General features: G+C 39.4%; 1 protein-coding gene across 1 annotated transcript in view; it reads left to right on the top strand.

Annotated features, from left to right (window-relative positions):
• Positions 1-1591: 1591 nt before the first annotated feature.
• The window catches only part of mgat5 (alpha-1,6-mannosylglycoprotein 6-beta-N-acetylglucosaminyltransferase), a 147029-nt gene continuing 124118 nt past the window's right edge, over positions 1592-24502 (top strand). Inside the window, exons 1-2 of the mRNA XM_036561089.1 lie at positions 1592-1732; positions 23058-23518. Coding sequence (XP_036416982.1) covers positions 23278-23518 — 241 coding nt within the window. The 5' untranslated portion in view covers positions 1592-1732; positions 23058-23277. The remainder of the gene's footprint in view (positions 1733-23057; positions 23519-24502) is intronic.

Raw genomic sequence — 24502 nt, 5'->3', positions numbered from 1 at the left:
GCCTTGAAGCCCTGGGTGTTCCCCCCTGGGGTTCAATAAGGAATATGTGGTCTATAAAATTACAACTTTATCCACTTAGGACAAGAATGTTGTTAACTTCAAAATTGACTTTTAAAAACATCAGAAGCAGTAAACTGCCACCCATAGAAGGGGTTAAATTCATTACCTTATGACATATAAACCACCGATACATAAAGCACCATCATTAAAACTGAAATGCTTGAACAAATATGGACAATGCATCACTTTACAGAATTACACGATACCTCGTCTCTATTCTGTGGAACGGAACTGCTGGCTTGGACTGTCCTCTTGTGGAGATTCAGTCCAACTTCAACCGGTCATTCACAGCACTCTAATTTAAAGGGGAATTTTCCTAATTTTACAATATTTCTGTATAATTTAGTCATTGAGGTGTGAACAAAGTCTTTCTGAGTGGTTTGATGTGAAATGGTACATTATAGAGAAACTTAGACTCAGATTTCTTTACAGTAGTGGTGATAGGAACCAGGGTTCACGGTGTCTACAATGCCAATATAGCCATTTTATTTACTATCAAAATGGCTGGTAAATCTACGCACCTTCTGAGTTTTTATAGCCAATAATGACTGTAAAATAGTGTGAAGTCTTAAATAAATAAATAAATAAATAAATAAATGTTTTCTCTAGGTACTATTTTGCTGTAGATTTTCCTGCATGCTATAAGTGTAATTAAAAATGGTGCTTTAGACCAAAATCTTATCTCAAATCTGTTATAAAATAAGGTCTCAGGCTTCAGGCAGTTTATTTGTACTCATGTCATGTAATAACTTTAAAGGCATTAAACTCTTCAGACGTCTGGTTCCTATCACCACCACTGTGAACAGTTCTAATTCAGTAAGTTTCTGAGTCACTGAATGACCTTGTTTACATCTTAATGATTTAATTATACAGACCATGCAATCATATTCAGGCCATTTAATAATCGCTCGTAATTCGATATCAGATATCATACACGTTCTCATATTCACATACTCATCCTGCACCCTCAAAATCCAGAGAAGCAGCCCTGCGTTCTTAGCAAACAGAATTAAATGGAATTGCCTGTTTGACTTGAGCTGAGTATTTGCACAAGCTGTACCCCCTTCTCAGTCTGTTTGGTGAGAAAATCGGAATGAAGGTGTTGACTTGCATTTTTGTTTACAGGTAAATAAGTCAAGTTTTAGTCTGCATTTTTACTAACAGGCAGCAGATGGCGACAAACACGAGCACTTTACCGACCTGCACAAACGTTGTTGCTTAGGGCTCAGGATAAATGGTCATTCTCGTCGAAAAACGTGGTTGACAAGCTGAAACGTAAACACGTTGTTCACTCAGTTGTTCATGTTTACAAGCACTGAAAACTCAATTTAAATATAAATCAAGAATATAATGTATGATTTATTTTTGATATGTCAATACGTAAGCCTTTCAACACATATACACATGTTTATGTATGTATACATATATACTGCTTTACGAAATACCCCCTTCAGACGTATCTAGTTTTTTTTCGTTTCAGTGCCTGCCGCGAACATCACCACACTCCCTTACTCACCCTGCGTGTGTCGATGGTTGAATGTAGAGAGAGAGACAGGCAGGTTACACGGCTGGCTCTGTTCAAAGGCACACAGGCTTTTCTCTGCCAGGAGATTATTTTAAAGCTAACGGGCCCTGGTAATCGTACACGGATAAGATACAGAGACAAAAAAAGGTAAGTCTTGTCTTTTCGCCATTTTTAATCTTAAATAGCAGCGGCGCAGTCCGCTGCGGTCCACTGCGGTTGTGCTAGCTGGTGTTATCGCTAGCTAGTAGGGGCAAGCAGCAAAGCACCACCGCCAGTCAAGCTGAATTAGTGTTAGCCTCTATTTTTCCTCTAAATAAGCAGCGCAGAGGTAGTTTAGGGTCTTTAATGGAGACGTTTGCCCCATGTTACATTACGACCGTTTAGCTAGCCAGCCCCTGTCTCTCTACATCAGACAGCGTTAGTGAGAATCAGAACCGTGTTCTCATTGAAGTCTCGCTTTGCCGTTGACATTTGTGTTTGCCACCAGCCTCTTCCGACTGGCTTAATTCACTGAGCCAGCTAGTTTCTCATCGCTAATTACCTCATGTGCTGCCTTATTAACTCACCACAGTTTGAAGCTGGTGAATATAGGCTGCTTGGGGTTGACTTTGTTCTTTAATGTTGCTCCGTGATGGACAGAGCAGACGTTGTGAGGCGTGTTAAAGGTAGCTTAGGTTAGTCAGTAGGTTGTCATTTGTGAATTTTTCTGTCAAATTGTTCTCACTTTACGTTCCTCACGTAGCGGTGTTGGCTCAGGATACGTTAATGTTCGCTGTTGTAGTATTTTATGCCTCAAAATGTTTGTTTAGCGTTGAAAATGCTACTTTTACTGAAGATGTTTAGCGAACACAGATAAGACTCACCGGCGGTTGCGTTTAAAATGCCAAACCCGTTTCCTACATGTAGCTAATGGGCTAGCAGTTAGTGAACGGTGCCTTAAAGGGGAATCCCGCAGATTTTTTCAAAATTTCTGTATAATTCAGTTGTTGAAATGTAAACAGTCATTCAGATTGGTTTGATGCGAAGTGGTTCCTTTTCAGAGAAACTTGCAGACTCAGATTTCTTTACAGTGGTGGTGATAGGAACCAGGACTCCCGATGTCTAAAGTGCAAACAAAGTCATTTAATTTACTATCCAAAACCACCAGTGAACCTGCACATCTTCTGAGTTTTTAGGGGGGGGGGTACTATTTAGTCTTAGAGCACTCTTTTTGTATCCCTAACAAGGAATAGATTAAACTGGTTAAAATGAATTGTTGGCCAAAACTTTACCCCAAAACCACTGTAAAGGAATGTTTCATACATCAGGCGGTGTCTTCATAACCATTTAATGGAAGAACTTTCTTAGGGAGCGTTTAGAGGTGTTAAACTCCTCAGCTGTTTTTTGTTCCTGTTACCACGACTGTGAAAAGTTGTGCCCTGCTAAGTTTCTCTAGAATAAAGCATTTCACAGCAAACCACTCAGAATGACTTTGTTGACATATGCACTATTTAGTTATGCAGAAATTTTGAAAGATCAGTGGAGTTCCCCTTTAAGCTACACACACTGTATGTTAATCACTTTTTTATTGTCGACATTTTGCTTTCAGAAAATTAGGCTGTCTAAGTATGCTAGTATGTCTCTTCTGAAAGAAACAGGACCTAGGTCTGACAGTGGCTCACCGCGGAGAGGAAGTAAAGTGCATGTTGGCTTGAGTGATTGTGAGGGAACGATTGAGAGATGGAGTGATAAACTGTCTGTTCTGTAGAAATGCTCTGATGTCAGTGAATGTTTTTTTCCCGACGACTGAAAGTGAAACTGTTGAAATAGTAAAGTTGAATACATTCTATGTAGGTATGTTATATTAAGCTTACTTGACTAAGTTAAATTGTGCTTAATGAAGTCACAGAGTGGAAGGAGAATTCAATCACTGAGATGTGAACAAAGTCATTCAGAGTGATTTGATGTGAAATAGTCATTGTAGAGAAACTTACTGACTTAGATTTCCTTTACAGTGGTGGTGATTGGAACTAAGGGTTGCAATGTCTGCAACACAAATAAAGCCACTGTATTCACCACCAGTGAACCTGCATGAATTTTTTTATGTAATGTTCATAAGCAAAAAGTAGTGGTAAATCTGGAAAAAAGTAGTTTTCTCTGGGGACTGTTTTGCCTTACAGTGCCCGTAAAAGAGTGTCTCTGGTATCAGGCAGCATGTTCTTGACCATTTCATGTAATAACTTTCTGTGAGGGAGCTAATAAATACAGACATTGGGTTCCTGTCACCACTGCTGTGAACAATTCTGAGTTTATAAGTGTCTCTAGAATGAAGCATTTCACATCAAAACACCCTGAATGACTTTGTTTACATTTCGACCACTTAATTATGAAGAAATTCCCATTGAACACAAAGCATATATTTGAAAAGCAGAGGCTTTGTACGGATAAGTCTTGTGATGTTAAGCCAAATCCTCTGAACAGTGTAAAAACTGAGGCGGAATTTACCTTAAGGTAGGGCCAAACGATTTGGGGACAAGTGTTTTTTTACAATATTTGACACAGTCACACTGTTTCAAAGTTCAATCTTGATACAAAAACGATTAATCTTTCAGCACTTCTTTAAGACCCTGTGCACACACGGCATTAACATGAGTCTTAAGTAATACGATCCTAAGTGACAGCGCTAAGTACAAGTGTGAACGCGGCCCAGTGTGTCTTGGAGACAGTTTGTGATCCGATCACTCTGACCGCTTTCAGAGGTGGTCAGGAGCGCATATGACTGCAGGATATTTGTAGTGTGAACGCTAAAGCATCCTGATTTGTCTGATGACGAATCTGGTGTCTCATGAGTACCCTTCCTCCTGTCCCTAAATCCGAACGTGAGCAGTCAGTGGAGACACATTCGAGACACACCAGCAATGTTTCTTGGTGTCCTCTTGTGGTCAGATCTTTCGAGATGGATGTTTTACCAGGTATGAACGGAGGCTAAAGAGTCTACACTTTAAGACAGTCGAGCAAGTTGTTAACCCACGACACGTGCATGGCCGACACATAGGAGCTGATCATTTCTGATGTTGTTTTTCTGATGATGGCATTGTCTCACAGGCTTCTAAAGTCATGTGTTTCCTTTAGTGTTGTCATTGTTAGCCTTTAGAATGGACGCTGGACTCTAGGGCGACGTAAAAGGATTTATTCCTAAAGAACAGTAGGGTTTTGCTCTGTGGAGTAAAACGCAGAAGAAATATTGTCAACTGGCTGGTGTTTATTGGCCTAACGGGTATTCTGCATGATTACTGCCAATTGAAAAATGCAGCCGGAGCCAACAGTTTAATAAATTGTTCCTATAAATGTCAAACAGATGTGCATGAGATGAAAGTTTGGTGTCTGTAGAACAGGGGGTGTCCAGTCTTATCTACAAAGGGCTGGCATGGCTGTAAGATTTCATTCTAGCAGAGCAGGAGCACATATGACCAGCTGCGAGCTGAGACCAGTTGAATCTCCTGCTTGATTAGAATGAAAACGTTCAGCTACGATTGGACAACCCTGTTGTGGAAACAGTGCACAATCATGAAATAACATCTAGAATTGAGATGATTTACATACATAAATATTATTTTGTGTCTGAAGATCTTATTTTCTGTTTTTTGTCTAATTAATGCAAAGTGATCTTCAGGCATGCTTTTGCTGGGTCATGGTGTGCTGGGTGCACATGGAACCAGTGTTGGGGCTTTTGGGCCTGGAGTTAAAAATACAGTACTCTAAATTAGAGCTGTCCCTATTGATTATATTAGCGATGTATTTTAGTAATCTGCGAAAATATGTTGACGATTATTCAAGCAGACAGTTAAACAAACCACGCAAAGCCTTTCAAAGATCCCAAATACATAAATACTGTAATTACTTTAAGCTAGAAAACGCTGGCTTGTTAATAGGGATGCACAATCATGTTGGAATCATGTCGTAATCCACAGGTGTTTGCTTAAAAAATCTGCAGTTTCGAATGCTGAATATGCCATTCACATGTAGACTTGAAGAGTTTTTAGTTTTAGAAGGGAGTTGATCTACTGCCAGCAGAGAATTCTGGGAGAGAATCACTTCTCTCCCTCAAACACTGCATAGCAGCAGCTCATGGCCATTATTCGTTGACCCACAGATATAGTATCTAATTGTCATCAGAACCTCTACCCATGCAGAACATTACCAAGATGTGAAAAGAAAGCCACGTTTCATGTGTGGTGAAATTCATTTTTGCATATTCTGGTCTCTTTTTTATTTTCAACAGTGGGGAAAAAACTTGTAAATTATCATTATTATCAATCAAGAACATCAGCTTCCTTTTCCTTATCATAACTGCTATGAGAGCTAAACAACCGTCTACAAATTATGTTGCAAGTGGCAATCATTGGGGTCCAAGTACAGTACGCCTTATGGCACAATATAGGCCTTTTAGCGGATGAGAACAGAAACGACAGGATAGTTTTCAGTTTTTAGAGTGGCTAATCTATTCATAATAGATGTGGAGTCTCAAACAGAGATGTTGAGCAGATTTTATGCACACTGACCTTCTCACCTTGCTATGCTAAACAACAGATTTTTAACGAATAAATCAAAACACCTCTAAAAGAGTACAATTTTGGACTGGCTTGTATTTGCATAGTTGCTGAAAAGCTTTCACAGCAGTCACTCCAGTATTTTAGTCTCATGACAAAGCATTTCTTCTAGGAACAATGCTCCCAGACCACTTTACAGGGAACTGGTTTCTGAACGTCACCTTGAGTTTTCATGTGTGTATTTCAAGCTAATATTTAAAGTTGTATATAGTGTTTGCAACGCTGGCCTGCTGTGCTAAAGATGTTTGCATTATATTCATTTCACTGCATTTATAACCCTATACAAATAAGGGTTTTTTACAGTTGGATTATAAATGTGTATATACTGACATCAGCATAGGCACATAAAAAATATCAGATAGGCATCAGGCCACAGTTCCCATATTGGTGCACCTCTGCTTCCTTGTTTTGTAGCCATTGACCAGCACTCATCCAGGACTGCATTGACTGAAGCTTGCTGGCATCTGTTGGGGTGGTCGTGGTGCGATTTCAGCGGTATCTATAATGTGTGTTCACTCTGCTCTCAGCGGAAGGCCCATCTCAGTCCTGGGTGACTGTGGTGTGATTTCAGCGGTGCTTTGTTGTGCCTGTAATGTGTGTTCACTCTGCACTCAGTGGAAGGCCTATTGGGCTGATGTTTTTTCTGTACACACCTTATACAGCCACCCTAGGCCTACCCTGGAAGAGGCCTGCATGGTAGAATGAGTTCTTTAGAAAGGCCTGATGGTTATATCAGCTGTTAAGTTTCCATGTACTTCTCATTACAGGCAACAAGCCTGCTAGTAAAGCTATTATGCTTTTACGTTGTTTAAGCTATTATTTAGGTCTGGCTCAAATAACTAGAATACTTGAGTATTTGTGTGTTATGTTGGTATTCCTTTCATTTTTAGAACTCAGTTTTTTTTCCAGTCACATAAATTGTAGCCTAAACTGCGAAACATTTAATTCGGTCATTTAAGTATTAGTTTTTTTTTTTCGTTATTGTTAATAGTAGTGTTGTCACAATACCAATGCTGTATTTGTATCAGCCTGATACTGGCACTTGAATGCAATATTGGTATCAGCAGTAGAGGCTACCAATACTATGAAAAAATGGAATAAGATAAATAGCGTGACTTATAGGCACCTACTGAGTATTTATGTTAGATTAGGATTGGAATTGGTACTTGGTATTGGTAGATACTGGAGGATCAGGTATCAGTAATGGAAGAGAAGTAGTAGTAGTGGTAAAAAATAAATGAATTATTGCTGGTGTTACATAAATAAATGCATCATAAATTCACCCAAGCTTCTGCATCACGTTTTAAACATTATTGGTTTAAAGTGTGATTTTAAGAGTTAATGTTTAAGTACTCATAAACTGTAAATTTGAAGCTTGTCAAATGCTTTTCAAGCCAGACTTACTGTTTTAAAGAATTTGTTTTTTTGCCTTCATAGAGATTTCTGTATTGGCAGTCATCTTGTATAAATCCTAAGACAAGCAGCTTTAACGCTAGTTGCATGTTCCTCTGCATGCTTCAGTGGGATGGAAAGCTGGATGGATGGATAGTTGAAGGAGGAATGAAAGAGCTGTGGAAAAGGTGTGTATAGCATGTAACAGTGGAAGGCCTCCAGGGAAACTAATCTCTCTCTGCTCCAGTGATTACAGAATGGCGGTTGGCATTGCCCATGCTCCCTGACCTAAGACCAGTATAGTAATGCAAGAAGTGAATTATGGCCAAACTGATACCTGTAATTGTTCTGATTGTTATTGAAAGTAACTTTAAACGTATGGTCATGGTGAGGTGCGAGGTTATCCCCAAGGATTTTCTTAGTTGACCAAAAGGCGTGGATCCTCACAAACAAAGGCTAGTAGATAAATAACATGATATTGTAAAACAACATACCATTGAGCTTAAAATGAGTTAGCATCTTAAATGAAAGCGCAGTTTCACCGAATGTATTGAGAACATTTTTCTTACACTTTGTAAACATGGTTCACTACAGTTTAGCAAAAGTCAGAGACCTCCCTCGATTTATTGAAATTCCTTTTTTTTTTTTTTTGCTTTCAGTTTTTCAATGAAATTTGCAGGGATATTTTTATGTGCTTCTTGTAAAGTTCAGTCTTAGAAGTTGGTTACATTTTCATAATACATTTGATATGTACGTCTTGATCTTCTCAGCAGGTGCTTGCGTTCGTTATCTTTCAATCATTTTTTCCCCCCAATGAGTTAATAGGAATCAATTTCTTCCCAATTAAACATTTTTCAGGGGGTATTGCATGATATATTACAGTTGGTTTATACTTATCAGAATCCATGATGCCTTTAATCAAAAACAAATCATCATGTTAGGTATTTCCAAACTTGCACTAATCTGCCACCAGGCTTGACTGATGGTTGTAGGCGTAGTTTGAAGAGTCATTCATTGCTTTGGCGGCAGACAGACCGCCTTTTGTTACTTCCGAAGATCTCAGATTTCGACTCATCACTCCATAAAACCTTACTCCACATCTCGGGTGTCCAGTTTCTGTGTTCTAGTGCAAATTTTCTTTTCAGATCTGAAGCTGAAGTGGAGCTTTAGGGCCTGCTTATCTGATGGTGACAGTCATCTATCAGGTCTTGCAGTGTTTTCACATTTTCTCTGTGTTGTTTAATCACTCTAGTTTTGGAAACTCGTTTTTTTCTCACACATGAAAAATGAATAACTTGTACATACTGTATGTTTTGGGTGGAAATTAAATAAGCAAAAGTGAAGTGTGGCCTCAGACGTGCTTTACGTTTTTAGGTGGTACATTATATCATTATGTTTGGAAGTTGTGCTGTAATTAAATGCTGTTTGCAGAGTTTACATTCAGCTTTCTTGGTGTCGGCTATGAATATTTTAATCCACCCATAAAGGGAATATTTTTTTGCTGAGGTACTTGAACAGTATGTTCATTAGAATAGACCATTGCAGAGATTCTTCAGCTTTGTCCGAACTGCCATTTGCAGAAATATCTATGGTTTCAATTGTAAATGAACTACAATTAAACTAGAATCAAAGTATAATTAATAGAACTGTAATTACAAATCAATGAACTCATTAATAAAATAAATAAATACAGTTAGTTTTATAGGCTCTGAACCTTAATTGACCCAGAGCGCTGCAACAGATAAGTGGACAAGTCTAAGCCAGTGTTGCGCATTATTCTGTCTCTGCAACTTAGACTTGCCCTGGTTTCTGCTGCATGCATTGACCCAGCACTTGGCTACTGTGGTCAGATACCATTTTAATGTCAATATTGTAAAAGCCCTTTATTTGATTGGGCTGCGAGTGAGCTGGCCCAAGGGGGTTGAGTCATTTCCAGGGCTGAAATGCTTCTTGCACTGTTGAGCTTGGGCTCCGGTCAGAGCAGTTCGGCAAGACGTTTTCTACAGTCCACATGTGTGTGATAATAAGCATGTTTAATAGGGTAACACATCATCCTGCTTTAATGACTTGGGCCCAATGGGGACAAAATTTTGTGGTCACTACAATCATGAAGTTTTTGGCTGCCAGTTAAATGGCATATAAATAATTTCAATCAACAACTTAATTGTCTTTTTTCCTCGTTCTATGCTGCTATTAAAGTGCAAGCCTGAAGTGGCCGAACTGGTTGTTTAGGTGTCTTACTTCGTAGCTGTCGACACTGAGTAGCTGTGGAAAATAACTATCAGCTTAAATATTTGTGGTCAGATCAAATGATTGCAATCAGGCAATAGATTTGCAATTCTGATGATTCTGATAGTAATTACAGTAATATTAGTGCTTTAATGTCTGATGTGATTGTCATGAACTGTGGTTTGTGAAATATAATTAAGTTCTCAGTGTTCCTGGTTCTTAAACTCAACAGCAAAAACTCAGAAGTCAAACAGTACACATGTTGTAGCACTGGACCTGGGGCTACACAGAGTTCCTTGTGGTTTTAATTTATCACCTTCTTTTCACAGAAAGCAAAAATCTTATGTGGGATGCTATTGTCGTGTAAAAGGGAAGGTTTGTGTACATTTAACATGGCTTTGTTATTTTAGCCATGATGTTTTGTGTTTGAATTTACCAGTTTGTATAGTTGAAGATCAGTGACTCACATTGCCTTCCCTAGTGTGGTGTTTCCCAGCCCTGGTCTTGGATGCCCACTGTCCTGCACCTTTTACTGCTTTTCCTGCACATTGCTGCAGTAAGGTTTCAAAATATACTGTTGAATCCCCAGTCTATATAGTCCACGTATGGACACTGAGAAACGGTAACACCCTATTTAGATGTATCCATCTGTTCAGCCTACAGCAGTTTAGCTCCGCCCATTCACAGTTATAAGGAGTGTTTCAGCACAAACTGCTTTTTGAATGAGGCACAATATGTGGTCGGCCAGTTATAGCAGAGCACATGTGCATAGGCACAGTAACAAAGACAGCCGTGAGGTTGGAAAATCATCATGAAAGAAAGAATTGTGACCGTTTTAGGTACATAAGCCCACCATTATGTTAATACATTTCATTGTGTTGAGAAGGTGCTTTTTTATTGCCGTTCACTTAAACACTGACTCATTGCAACTTTCCTTAAAAACAAGAACATGTCCTGTATAGCTGGATTTAGTGCTGTTCAGTATGTGAAACGTTAAATAAAAATAATTATACACAGAGTTTCGGATAGCAGTTTTTAAATGTGACGCTACTGGTGCATCATGTCTGTGCTGTGATGCATATCATATATAGTGAAAATGTCTTTAAATATTGGGATATAGCTGATATTTTTGCTGTATGTTTTTCCCCACCCCTACTGGACAAACATAGGCGTACCTCAGGAATAAAACCAGAATGAAAGGAGAATGGAAGGAAAATATACGGGCTCTTTAATGTTGGTGGACACTTCAAATGATTTGCCATTCTGAGAAAGTGAAAAATGACTCTCTCACTTTACAGGGAGGAGAGAGTTGAACATAGCCCTAACGCCTTTAACACAATGTCATTTAGTCTATTTGAATATCCACATTTTTAAATGAACTGTATTTAAATCTTAAGGGCTTTTGTTTGCCTTTCCTCATAATTCTTTTCCTCCAGCCTGCACATGCCTTATTTGAATATTTGACCAATTAAATGGATGCTAAGATATATGTATAACTATGGCTATTCCTATTTTGTAGGTTTTTTTTTAATCTTAATTGCTCATAATATGTGCCGTACAGAAGGCCGCAGCAGTAGCCCTGCCTGTGTCAGGCACTGACTTGGTGGTTTTGTCCATTTAGCAGCATGAGAAAGCCTCTTTAGTTCCCAGAGGAAGAATCTGTCTGACTGAAAGCAGCTTTCTGACTGCGGCCTGTCAGTTATCAGTTAAATCACTTTAGCTGCATTTGTTGATTGAGTCGTGATTATTACATCAGCCGTTGTGGCCTCTGTGCCAGAGATCCTACATAAGGTCACTTTTAAAACTTTCCGTCCACACTTCTGATAAGGCTACCTTTTTTTGCGTGATTTCAGTGCCTGGATATGTCCAGGAAGCTTAACATGGTCATGTGCATTTCCTTCACTGGTAGTCTGATATTGGCCATGGCCAGTGATTGACACAGCATATGAAAGCGTTTCTTACTGTACAACATGAAAGACGCTGTATTGGTGCAATTTCTTTTTTAATCATTTAAATTAAATTATTTATTTAATGATTGCACTAGAACTTTCTAGGAGCAACTGAGCCTGCAGCAAAAGGATTCAGTCACACAGGATTGGCTTATAAGCACACCAAAAGGGCGCTGTGTCATCTTAAGTTGTACTTCTTGGTCTAGTTGGTTCTACCTGTCATTTTTTGCTTGGTAAGTACGATGCTAATTAACTGTGCTCATTGTCTAACTCAGCTATACCTGTTCTGCCTGTTCTTGTCTCGAATAGAAACCTAGTATGGCTATCATGAGTCCCTCATTTAAAGCCTGTCTACTTTTTTTTTTATGATTTTCTGTAGTTGTTGTGATGGTTTTACAGTGGACTGGTAGAATGCTGACCAGAATGCTGTTGGTCTTTTCTGTTGAGAGATTTTGAAATGACTTTTCAAAATGACTTTTACTATTTTCTTTGCTATTTGAATTGAGTTGAGTGGGACCAAATTTGGCACAGGTGATGCAAGATCTACCAAAGCACCAAGAGTTAGTAGTATGTTTATGTCGGCCACTCACGGTCACATGTAACTCCTTTACATAAAGCTGCCAGTATTCAAGGATGTTCAAGTTTTAAGTAATTTTTGCCCAAACATTTGCAGGATTTATGATTTTCAGTCTGGGATTCGCAGCTCAAAAAAAAGGTAAATTGGCCTGTTCTGATGTATTTTGAAGAAAACTCAACAATTTCCGTTTTTCTTCTAAATATTATGTGATTAGCTAACTGTGCTGCACAGTATTCACACATGGAGTTCTGGGTTCTCAGAAAGTCTCCTTTACTAAGTAACGATAAGGCATGTATGATCCTTGTTAGTCAACTTATGTAGTAAACATGAAGTGGAGCCCCAAAGTTTGAGACTACATTGAAAATCTGGTATTTTTTCGTTTAAACCAGGAAATAACAAAGTTTTAGATCATCTTGAAAAAAAATAAAACAAAGAAAACTTACAACAATTAAAATGAAGATAAAATATACAAAACTCTGCCCTGTTTCTAGATCATTATTCATATTGAAGCAAATTTGTGAAATTGACCATGTTCAGGCCTTTGTACAAAACAATCATTTTTTTTGTCTTATTCGTTTTATTGAAACTCGTGTTCGCGACTCTCAGGTAAAATTGATCTACAGGAATTGACCTCCCACAAACTTATGACATCCATGCCAGCTTGAGCACATGCTGTCATTAAAGTAAAAGGACACACACAAAATACTACGAAATTCTGAAATTTATTGAAAACTTTTCATTCAATTTGTTATGCTGATAAGGTCATTTGTTATGGAAAAAATGTATTAAATTTTACTGGATTCCTAACATAATCAATCGTAACAGCCTTAAATCCTGGATTGCATCTGAGTTTCTGTGTTTTTATCAGTGTTAATGAGAGCTAAGGTTGTTCACACCTACAATCATTCACAGGCCAAGGTTACTGGCTCACAGAACGCACATGCCCGTGTGTGTTTGTGTGTGTATACTGATGGACATGTCTGTGAAATGATTTATTATTTAGCCTGGGTGTGTTTCGTGGTTTTCATTCGGTTATATAAGGATCTGAAGGAAAAGGCGCTCTCTCGGAGAGATTATTCCAGTCCAGTTGAGTTTGGCCTATTTCGGGTGCTTAGTGCCCTGAATGTAATGCAGCAACCTTCAGCCTCCCTCTTCCCTATAGAATATTTCCCTAAGACAGCCTTTTCACAGGCCTGAAACCAATTGTGGTATTTTATGAAGATTTTATTCTCACTGCTTTTTTGTGTGATATGTAGTCAAAAATGTAATGATCCGTTTAGATTGTACTCAAATGACTTTTGAGGTGACCAGTGTAGAAGTACTTGTTTTTTCAGTCTATGTTTCCTCCTTTTTTTAACATTTTTTCTTCTGTTAGCTCTACTTTTTGCCCCTGTTGGAGGAACCGTACCCATTACAATGTTTCACTTGTTCTTGTAAAGTAGATTAGATAGGGGAATAAAACAAGTTGCAAGTTTGGCTGTGAGGGGTGTAAGAATGCATTGATCTGAAGGCAGCGATTCAGCTGTATTGATTTCGGTTTGGTCGATAATGTATGCACTCAAAATTCTCAGACTGCTTTCAAATGTGAAAATCCAACAAAAAAAGCCTTAGAGTATTGCTTTGTTGCTTTGTTGCAGTGCAGTGTGAACAGTTTCTCCAGTCTTAGTCCGCTGCGTTCTTACTGCAAGTAAAGTGACTCGGATCTGATGTACTGCCCAAATCTGATTTGGTTGTTTAATCGTTAATGTTATCTTTTTATCATGGCCCATATCTGACATCGGTCTGAAAAGACTGTGCTGCTGAACAGACCTGCATGTGCAGAAAAGCCACCTGGCATGTTCGAACACACTCAGTTGTCCTCTGCCTGTCCTCAAGATTAACAGACTCCTTCTCACGCCACATCAGACTGAACTGTGTGAACTGCTTGAAACTTTGAGGACACATGGTAGACACCAAAACAACACGTTGAACAAAGTTTACAGAAATGAGTCAGTAAGCGGTGAAATTAGTGGAAGCTGGTGAACAGAGAAAGGAAGGTCATGAGTGAGAATGTCTTGCCATGAAGAAGAATGTTAGCAAAAGGATGCATTCTGGATGAAGGCACTTGATCTGTATGATCCCTGACTCCTTTGCTTCTCTGTGGCCTGTCGCTTTGTGGCGGAGCTGTTGTTGCTCCTACGTGCTTCCACATATTCCACAATAATAGCACCTTCAGGATCATACCAAAGTATTCCAATCAGAACAAATCTTGGTAAAGTCTGAAATGTCTTGATTCAATTAATTATTTCCTAGAGAACCATAATCACCTGTCATCCTTAAAGGTGATTTTGCTTATCAGTTAGCGGTTTATGTCAACATTGTAATTAGAGGTTGTACAATCTGATAGAAGAATCCTGGCTACTTATTAATTTTATATGCTTTAGTCATTGTGTAACAAGTGTTGCACAGTAACTAGTTAGTGGTTAGTGTATGTTTAGGTTTACTGGGTGTGTGTTCGTGTTCTAGAACATTCAGTGAAATGATACTAGGTAATCTAGGACTAGTCAAGACAGAGAGGTCGAGCCAAATATGCTGAAAGACTTTCTCTTCGTTAGCTCATGTTCATGCCTCTGAATGTGTGTTCCTCCCTGTCTTTGAAGCACAGGGATCATCCTTGACTTGGCCACGTGGCTGAAGACCAGTGTCAGGATGACTCGAAGTAAATGTATTGTGATGCTGTGGAAAGGCAGTGACCCACTTCCCCTGTAGTGAGAGAGAGAGAATGCCCTTCTCGTCTTTCTGCCTTTGTCCCGTGTGGAGGTGCTGTCATTCTTGACCTGAATGCAGTGTGAAGAGCTGTGATGTAACCTCCATTGTTTCTGCGCTTATACTGTAACGGCTAATCAGAAGTGCCATTGTTCATAAAAGCATGTCATCTGACCTGCTTAGGTACAATAGGCCTAGTGTCATTATGGCAGGGACATATGCAGAGTATCACATAATGCTGCAGAAAGAAATGGAAGGGACTAGAAATGGGCATGCGAAATCGAATAACACCTAATCAACAAATAAAATACTACTCAAAATTAGCAGAAACAGTATTGCGTCTCACCTGAGTTACTCCTTAATGCGTGGTGTCTGCACACAGGGCTTGCAGGGCTACCTTTCCATAAAGCCAGGGGCTTTTACGTTCTAAGTAGGTTAATCTTGCTGTAATGGGCACACAAGATCATTGTACAAAGTATGTCCTGTGAATAACTATCCAGTGCCCAATCAATGGCTGATGAACTGGGCAGTTCTAATCTTTGGCCATGTATACATAAGCAGTATCCTCACCAATCACAAAAACCACATACACCTAGCAAACAGCAATTAGATTTCAGTCCAACTAACCGGAGACGCATTTGACCAACAAGTGTAAACGCATGTGGCTAAAATCTTGTCAGGATACATTTGAGATACTAGTCATATGAAGCGACCAGGTGCAAACGGGGTCAAAGATGATGTGGCATTTTCAAACTGTGTTCATAAATGACCTCTCTGTCTTTTAAAGTCAGAGAACAAACAAGAAAACAAAAACTTCTTGTTTATTCGCACATCAGGTGCCACAAGGTCTTGAGAGACCCAACTGCGCGGTACAGCGTCCAAGCCATGCTTGATATCACGTCACCCCACCCTTCTTATCAATTTTTTTGTGTTCCATTTGGTCCTATTGGATACAAAAACCGTTTATAAATTAGCCCCTCTCCATCTCCTCATGTATACAACACTCCTTCTTAAAAAGCTGGTTTCAGCCAGTTCGTACCAGTTCATCCCTTCCTTCAAGGTCATTCTTATGTGATGTCATGCAAGTTCACGTTTACACCTGCATGTGGGGTCACTTGCTGTTGGAAAGCACCCAAACTATGGCAGACTATGGCCTAATGCTTCCTATATTACCTCTTTAGTGAGAAATTAATATTCCCTTTCAGTCAGTGCTTAACTATCTGATTATTGATGACATGTCTAATCTATTTACTTATCGATTAAGGGTGCATTTATTCAGAATTTCCAATCAGGGATGTGGTGAGTTGTTGGCTTAGTTTATGATATGGGAGCAGCAGTGAACCAAAGCAGGCGATGAGAGCCTAAGAGAATTTTTCTTTAAACTTTTTAACAGAGGAATTACAAGAAGGAAGCTGCCACCAGTAGCAGTGTGAATTAAATAAAAACTACAGCAGCAGATTTTTTTCCTTTCGGCCTTGTCAATATGTATTCTAAAAGTATTCTGAATATGTTACCTTTTCATGTATTGTAACGGAAGATGTGACTGAATACATTGATCACAGTGTATTCAGTAGTCAGTCATCTCTACTTTTATAAAATATTCTGCCCAACCCTGTTTGTACGTCTCTTTATCTGCACTTGCTTGTGGCGTACCGGTATAACAGCTATGACAAAACGCATACCTGAGGTATAATTTCCACCAGAATACCTCCCACTTCTTTTTGGTGGCCACTTTTTTAAAAAGCTTTTCCAAACCACATAGAATACATCTATAAAGCAGCTTTACAGCAATGTTTATTGTAAAAAGCAGTCTACACTGTATAAAAAAGTGTAACAGGGCAGAAGTTGAAGTGTTTTGATGTTTAAATTGATGTAATGGTTTTGTTAGTAATTCTAAACTAAAATTTTCGTTCAGTGTATTTCAGTTGGTTAAACCCAGTTAACTTGTCTGTTACCACAAAAATAACGTAACAGTACTTGATACAATCCACGATGTACTAATAAAAGTGTCATCATTTATCACAGTAAAAATATATCGTCATATTTCCCATACCTGCCACTCAGCTTTATCTCAAAGTTATGAAAAGCAAACATGAAGCAGGGGCTGTGATAAGTTGAGTGGTGTCCTGCTCTGTAATCAGAATTTCACAGCTCACGAAGCACATGAGAGTAGGCTCATGAGTGGAAGCATTGCATAAGAGACTGTAAGGACATTGTGTGACAACTGTTTTAGAGAACTGAAAACACGGAAGAAAAGGACACAAGGAAATGATGGGGTGAGATGCCATAGCCTCACTTTCAGCAGTTAGGGGCTTTTTAAAAGGTTTTTGTTGTGGGTTTCTCTGGTACAACAGAGGGGGAAGGTGCGTCAACGTTGTAGGACCAACTCTGCATACCCAACCACTAAAAGTGACAAAATATTCTGGCTCTTTTCTCAGCAGACCGTTATGTGGAACTAATTTAAGATAAATTCTGAGAAGTCGACCCCGCTTCATGCGAGCGTAAGCGCCAAGCCGGTTTCTGTCTGTAGAGCACTTTCACTTTTACATGCAGGAGCTGAATGCACAAGTGTTCTCTGATGAGTTGCTTATGCTTATATATCATAATCAACAGCTTGTAGCGCTCAGTAAATACTGCTCCGCAAAGTGCCAGTGAAATACACGCTGGCAAGGAAGTGCTTTGTAATTGTCTTGGCAAATTGACTGAATTTACCAACAAGTCCCATCTACGTCCTGTCACAGTGTTGCACTGTTCCACAGTATATATGAGAGAGAGGCAAATAGGTACCTATAAAACACAGCATGAGTGTAATCAGTAAACTTTAGAATAGATACACTTGGCCTGCGATTTGATGCGATCTTTGACGCTGGGCTCTCGACTTAATATTCTCATGATATTTTTTTCAAATGAAGAAAGATGATTGTATCCGTGTTATGAACTAATGAACATGCTGGTGTGGGTTGCTGTTTGATACTGGTAGTGTACAAACTTTGGTGCTTGAATAATGCAGTTGCATTCAGTGCCATAAATAATAGAATATCTTTTCTCCGTAATGCTTATTCTTGCATTGCAGTAGCATGAGACATTGTTACACCTTCCTTTCTAATTACTCTTGCTTTAATTTTGGACTGTATGGACATGGCAGCCCTTCAAGCGCTTGTTTGTTGCAGTAGGACATTATTTTAAACCTTTTAATAGGGATGCACGATCAGAATTGTCCAAGACTGGAATCAGAATTAGATTTTTACCCCAAACCTGCAATCAGCAGACAACCACAGTAGTGTTTTTATTTTGGCCAATCTGTGTTGCAGTTTTTATGTTGTAAATAAAATAATTGTAAATATGTATGTGTGCATGTGTATGTATGCATATATATATATACTCTGCAGTCTGCAACTGTATTAGCGGTGGAGCAAGGTGGGGAAAGTCCTGGCAAATTTTATAATTTTATGTCTTTCTTCCGCATGTGTGACATGCACAACCAGTCACACTGGTTCGCCTTGGTTCCACAGCAAATTTAGACCAAGTCCAGACATCCACAGCATTTAAAGAGCAAGCTGTATCTCCCAGGTTTGTGAACTAGGTTTGTGTTTGGGCAGAAGATTATTAACAAAATGTCACTGTGATAATAACAACCTTGTATCCCCAAAATGCTAATTTTATTGAAGAGGGAATACTGTTTCCTAGCTTTGATTAATGGAACAATAAAATAATTTTCATTTTTTATTGTGCTCGTTATTTCGCCATGAAATATTCACAAGATTGTCAGCTCACATATATGTTACTTGTCATTGTATCTGCCTTTGGGAAAATGTGAAGTCTGTCTTTTTTCAGTGTTTTCTATTTAAAAAAGCCAATGGTTTTACAAGGTGTCAAACATCCCACCCAACTTGAATAACAAGTCTTCGAACTTTTCCTTTGCAGCTGCCATCTCTGATTGCAGCAATTCTAACTCTCATGCTTTTATAGTGTGAAAGCTTTTCTCTGCCTCACCCAAGCAGACAATGAGGGTAGTGCACCTAAGCTTACAAAATCAGGAGTAAATGACAGGGTTAAACACATCGTACAACAATAATTTCCAGTGTTATTTATTTTATACGGTTCACAGTTGTCTTACAGGAAGGTACAGGAAACTATGTTATATTAGGGGGGAAAAAAGCCTGTAGGAGCAGCAAACCATTGTACTTTCCCATTTATAACAGTCTCAGGGAACAGTGATCCTGTTTCCACATTCAAGATTAAAAATCAAGATAAAAAAAAAAAACATGCTGACTTTCTGCTTGCTGGTTCTGTTTCTTCCTGTTGGGAAGCAGGAAGCTTTTTAGCAGCTTTTGGGTACTTCAATAGTCTTTTGTAATGACCGCAAGTGCATACATGTTTGTTTGAGTGTGCAGAACATTTCTTTGTCCTCATCTTCTGGTCCTCGGTATGGTACCATCTGGTCGGCTACTTTGGCATCAATCATTTGCGCCCGTGTAGGTCTGTGTGGTCATCAGTCAGCACCCTGCCAACAACTGTCCTTCGCTGGCTGGTAAATAAAGTGGGGACAGAGCACAGTGGAGCTATTTAAAGCTCTGGACCCCCTGCTGAGGACAGTGCACTCGATTCCTGCCTAGAGATGGCACTTGGCAGTATCGTTTGCCCTTTGTCTCACTGTGAAGCATTGTTCAGAATGACACAAAGGGTCATATCATCGCTGTTGTAACATCTACAAAGTGAGAACGTAATAGGAGAAGGTTTTAAATCAGTCTGGAAGCTAGTTCTCATCCTGAATGCTAGTTTTTTCAAATCGACCTGAAAGCACTTTTTTACTGCTCTTTGCCATTTTTAATCCAGCATTCACTCTCCAGTACTTTTCAGTACCAGCATTGGATCCATATCCCATTGAGTAGACAGCCAACAGTGAACCAGCACCAGTGCGGCAAGCTCTTGCCCTGAGGGAGACCTTTTTGTTTTTGGGCGGTTCTGTTTTTGATGTTCTGATGAGTCCAGGCTTGGGCAGTTAGCCATGGCTGTACACCCTGAACAAATAGCTACTTCCTGTTTTTCTTTACTGCTGCTTTGACACTGAGGTAGTTAGCTTAGTGTACAGCAAGCTGGTCCTCCTGCCATGGTGTAAACTAGCTCTTGTGCTGATGTCCTGACCTAAAAGATTAGTGTTGAAAAAAGGCATGTTTTATGGGGTCAGTATTGTAAGAAAGATTGCCACTGTTGTAGTGTCGACATAAACAGGTATTATCCACAGCTTGCATCAGTGAGGGACGTTTTTAGAAGTAAAGGTGCACTATGTAGGTTTTTCGGATATGGAGGCCTTTAATTGCGTGCAACGTTGGAAGTGCGCTTTGTAACGACGGTTGTGCATCATATTCCTTCCTTGAAGAATCTGATCCTTGCGAGCGCATTGAAAGAGCATTCAGAGAGATCTCAGTCAAAACTTGGTGAAGGATGTGCATTCTCTATTATTGTGATTTGCATTAGTACAATGTTGACTTTGCGTTTGAGGCCTAAACATCGAGCCAGACCTTCTTTTTGATTGAGTGCCTGTGATGTTAATAAGTAGGGACGTGCCATGGTCTGAAAAACTCTTGTGAAATCTGACTTGACGCCTCTGTCTTTATTAGTACTAATTCAGGTTTGACAGGGTGACTCGCAGCAGAGCTTAGTAGTGCTTCTTGTTTGTTTTATCAAAAAAAGTCTGACATGCACTGCAACTTTAACAAGCAGTTTAAAGGTATAGAGCGTGTAACTATTTTAAAGTGGATAGTGAAATCAGCCCGACTGCTGCTGCACCGTCTAAATGCCAGTGTTAAGTCGATGCAAAAATATAATTTTTTCTAAACTGTGATGTATTTCCAAGTGAAATATGGTATCAAAGGTCTTTTTGCTAGCTGAGGGTTTTTACTTGATGATAGGTGCGAAACATATTTGAAAATGAATTTTTTTCCAGTCTGCCCGTGTGCGGTGGTGTAACCAAAAATCAGAAGACATTTTAGAAGCAGGCAAAATTACATTTCGGTGAAAGATTACAGACAAAATGTTTGTCTTTTAAATGCGACCCGAAACATGAACTAAAGTGAAAAAGGTCAGTTCTGATTTATGGTTGACTTGACATTAACTGCTTTGTGTTAAAAGCATTAAGAATTACATTCAAAGCTGAGAAAAGAGATTACTTTGCTCATATTAGAGGAACCTGAAATCCAAAAGTAGCAAATTCAACACTGCATGAGATGGTGATTTAGAAAAAAGTGGTCTAAGAAAGCAACATATCTGAAGTCTCATTCAGTACATTCTAAAAATGAAGTATTTCTTTCTTTCTCTAGCTTTTTTTTAAAGTAATTAGCAGCTGTGTATGTCTTACCTGAATTAAATTAGTTTTATTAGAGTTACATTACTTGACATGTGCACTGTGTGGCTGCATTATCTATGAAAAAATAGAAATATTGGGCTTGGTGTTGGCAGATACTCACTATTTCAGAATTGGGATTAGGAAAGCAGAAAGTGATCAATTAGGACATTCCAACTGTTGTCATGTGCTTGCTCAGTTTCTAATGTTTGTGATCACTTTTATGAGAACAGTGTTTGGGTTGGAAATTTCAATGGAGGCCAGCTGTGAAGTGTTGTCAAATGGTGTTTGATGAGATGTGGTGATGTAGCTACTCTGACAAGAATGAGCATGAGCACAAGATCATAAATATACATTGCTCACTGTGCCAAGTAGTGCTTACATATTTTATTGTTCGCCAAAAGAAAGTTTAAAGGCTCTTCTGTAGAAAGAAGAGACAAAAGAAAGTCCTTAGCAAATGCCAACCTGTCTGTTGTTCACCCTGCCAACTTTGCCTACTGCCTCTGTGGTTGTACTTGGGGTAGCTCTGTGGAAGCTGTTGCGCATGAAAGCTCTCCCTCTTGAGTCAGTTACCAGGAAGCTTTGTTGGCTGTCCATGGAAATAGAAGTAAGGCCCTGAGTTGAATGATGGGAGCTGCTTTTACTTTTCAAACAACCAGCATGCCCCAAAGTTCACACTTGCAGTATGTGGCTTTGCTTAAGTACACACCAACGTGATGTATATCTGGAATTCCAAAAGCTTCTGTCAGAACCACAAGTTTTCAGGTAGATGTCTTAGACATCAGCATAAGGTGCCTTCCAGCACTGCTCAAATTATCTAAGCGCCACAGTGCATCACTCAGCATTTTACCGTTAGTGCTTTCAGTTAAACCCACACGGAGAGACCACTAGGCTTTAGCCAGTTGACAATAGTGTCATTAGTTGCTGATAGTTTCCATTTTTCTGTGATTGTCTTTAAGATGCACAGAAGTAATTAGTAATTGGAAACCAGTTTTCTTTTAATGTGTAATATTAGTCAATGTCAGACATGCACGCTGAGATGTGGTGTTGTGTTAGAACGTTCTGTAGCAGCATGAGGTAGAACTCTGCCTTTTGTTGTGCTTGTTAAACTGAAAAAGCCATTCAGCAGCCTTCCATGCATGGATTTGCTTCTCAGTCAGCAAGGAGCAACCTGCAATTTGTATTTAATCCTGTTGAAAGCCACCTGAAAACACCATTGGTTGCATATGTTGCAAGAACTATGTTTTGGTTTTGCTTTGTTTTTTCTCGCTAACGTATAAACACAGCATAAGGGGCATGATCAGACAGTGGTAAGCTGCACGGTGATGTGGCATGACATTTACTTGGAGAAAAGCCATCAATCCGAAATCTTTACCTAACATGGTAAATTCACCAGTCATGCTGAAAGCTTTATTCCAGTAAATCAACAGACCAAAATCAAAACAAATTTGAGCGTGTTGTTTATCAGCATTCTCACTGCACCACCTGTTACTGGGCCTGGTGTGCGGCAGCTTTAAGAATGTTTAAGAATTTTGGTAGCTGAATGATAAGAAGCTGAGTTAGTTTCGAGGTGAGCAATGGTGTTTCATCTCTCACAGTCCTTTTTAATTCTAATCTAATCTACTCCCTCTCTCTTTTGTTTCTCTAGTGCGTCTGCATCAATATGGGACATCCGGCATAGGCGTGTCTCTTGCATGATTGACGAGTAAGAGGCATGGGCCATATACAGGATCATCCTTGATAAGTGAACAACCTCCCAAACTAACATGCACCACAGCCAGTCTCGGCCATGAGACTAGACACCTCCTGAACTCTCTCCACACACCTACACACACACACACACGCACACACACGCACTCACGCCAACCATGGCTTCCGTGTACTTATGGAAGCTGTCATCACAGAAGCTGGGCTTCTTCCTGGTGAGTTTCGGCTTCATATGGGGCATGATGCTGCTGCACTTTACCATCCAGCAAAGGACGAGGCACGAGAGCAGTGCGCAGCTACGCATGCAGATCCTGGACCTGAGCAAACGCTACATCAAAGCACTGGCTGAGGAGAACCAGGGGGTGATGGATGGACCTTACGTGGGCACCATGACTGCGTATGGTAAGACCCTGACTTATGTTATTTCAAGTGTCATGCTTGCCTAGCAGTTAAACAACTGTTGGAATGTAGGCCAATCAAGTGTGTAAGCTACTGTTCAGTTGTATGAAATGTTCTACAAACAAAGTTGATATTATTAAATTATTGGAGTATCACATAAGAGGAGCATTTCTTAATAGGATTAGGCAATATTATTAAAGTATACCATGATACTCTATACTGCTCATCAGGTGTTTCAGTCACACCCATTGTTAACAGGGGTATAAAATCAAGCACATAGCCTTGCAATCTACATAGCAATCCACCTTTGCCACAAGACAGCTTGTGAAATTTCTTCCCATTATTCCCTAAGTGCTATTATTCTAAAATGGAAGCATCTAAGAGCAACAACATCTCGGCAGTTAAGCAGTAGACCACACAAACCCACAGAGCGGGGCCTCCAAGTGCTGAAGCACATTGCATATAAAATTCAACTTATCCTTTGTTGCCTCATGAGCTTCATGAAGGGAAATGACCAAGTTTATGAAGGTGTGATGGTCAGGTGTCCACATACTTTAGGCCATATAATGTAGATCCCTATGAAACATCTTGCCAAACCATATTATTGCTCACATTATTTGTCTGCTTAAAAAAAATCCATATTTTAGAATTTGGCTATGAAGCATTGCTGATTATTTTCCAGCAGCTCCCACTGATAGTCAAATGTGTTGAACTTTAATATATTTGAAACAGAACCATTTTTTTTGTTGTGAATCAAGTGATTGCATTTGTCCAGCTTCCAGCTTTCATTTTTGTACTTGGTGCTTTTCGCAAACTTGCTCATAAGAGTTGCCTGTATTTAAGTCTGGCCCGTGGACAGCTTCTTTCACACTGTTAAACAAGCATGTGCAGTTGCCAGAAGAATTCGCCATCTGAAGCTGACCATTCATTTACCTCAGATGAGAACATATTGCTGCCTATTACAGTTCTTCAGCTTATGAAGCCAAA

The sequence above is a fragment of the Colossoma macropomum genome, unplaced genomic scaffold (assembly GCF_904425465.1).
Source record: "Colossoma macropomum unplaced genomic scaffold, Colossoma_macropomum, whole genome shotgun sequence".
In the NCBI taxonomy this organism is placed as follows: Eukaryota; Metazoa; Chordata; class Actinopteri; order Characiformes; family Serrasalmidae; genus Colossoma; species Colossoma macropomum.
This window is presented reverse-complemented; position numbering and strand designations above follow the sequence as displayed.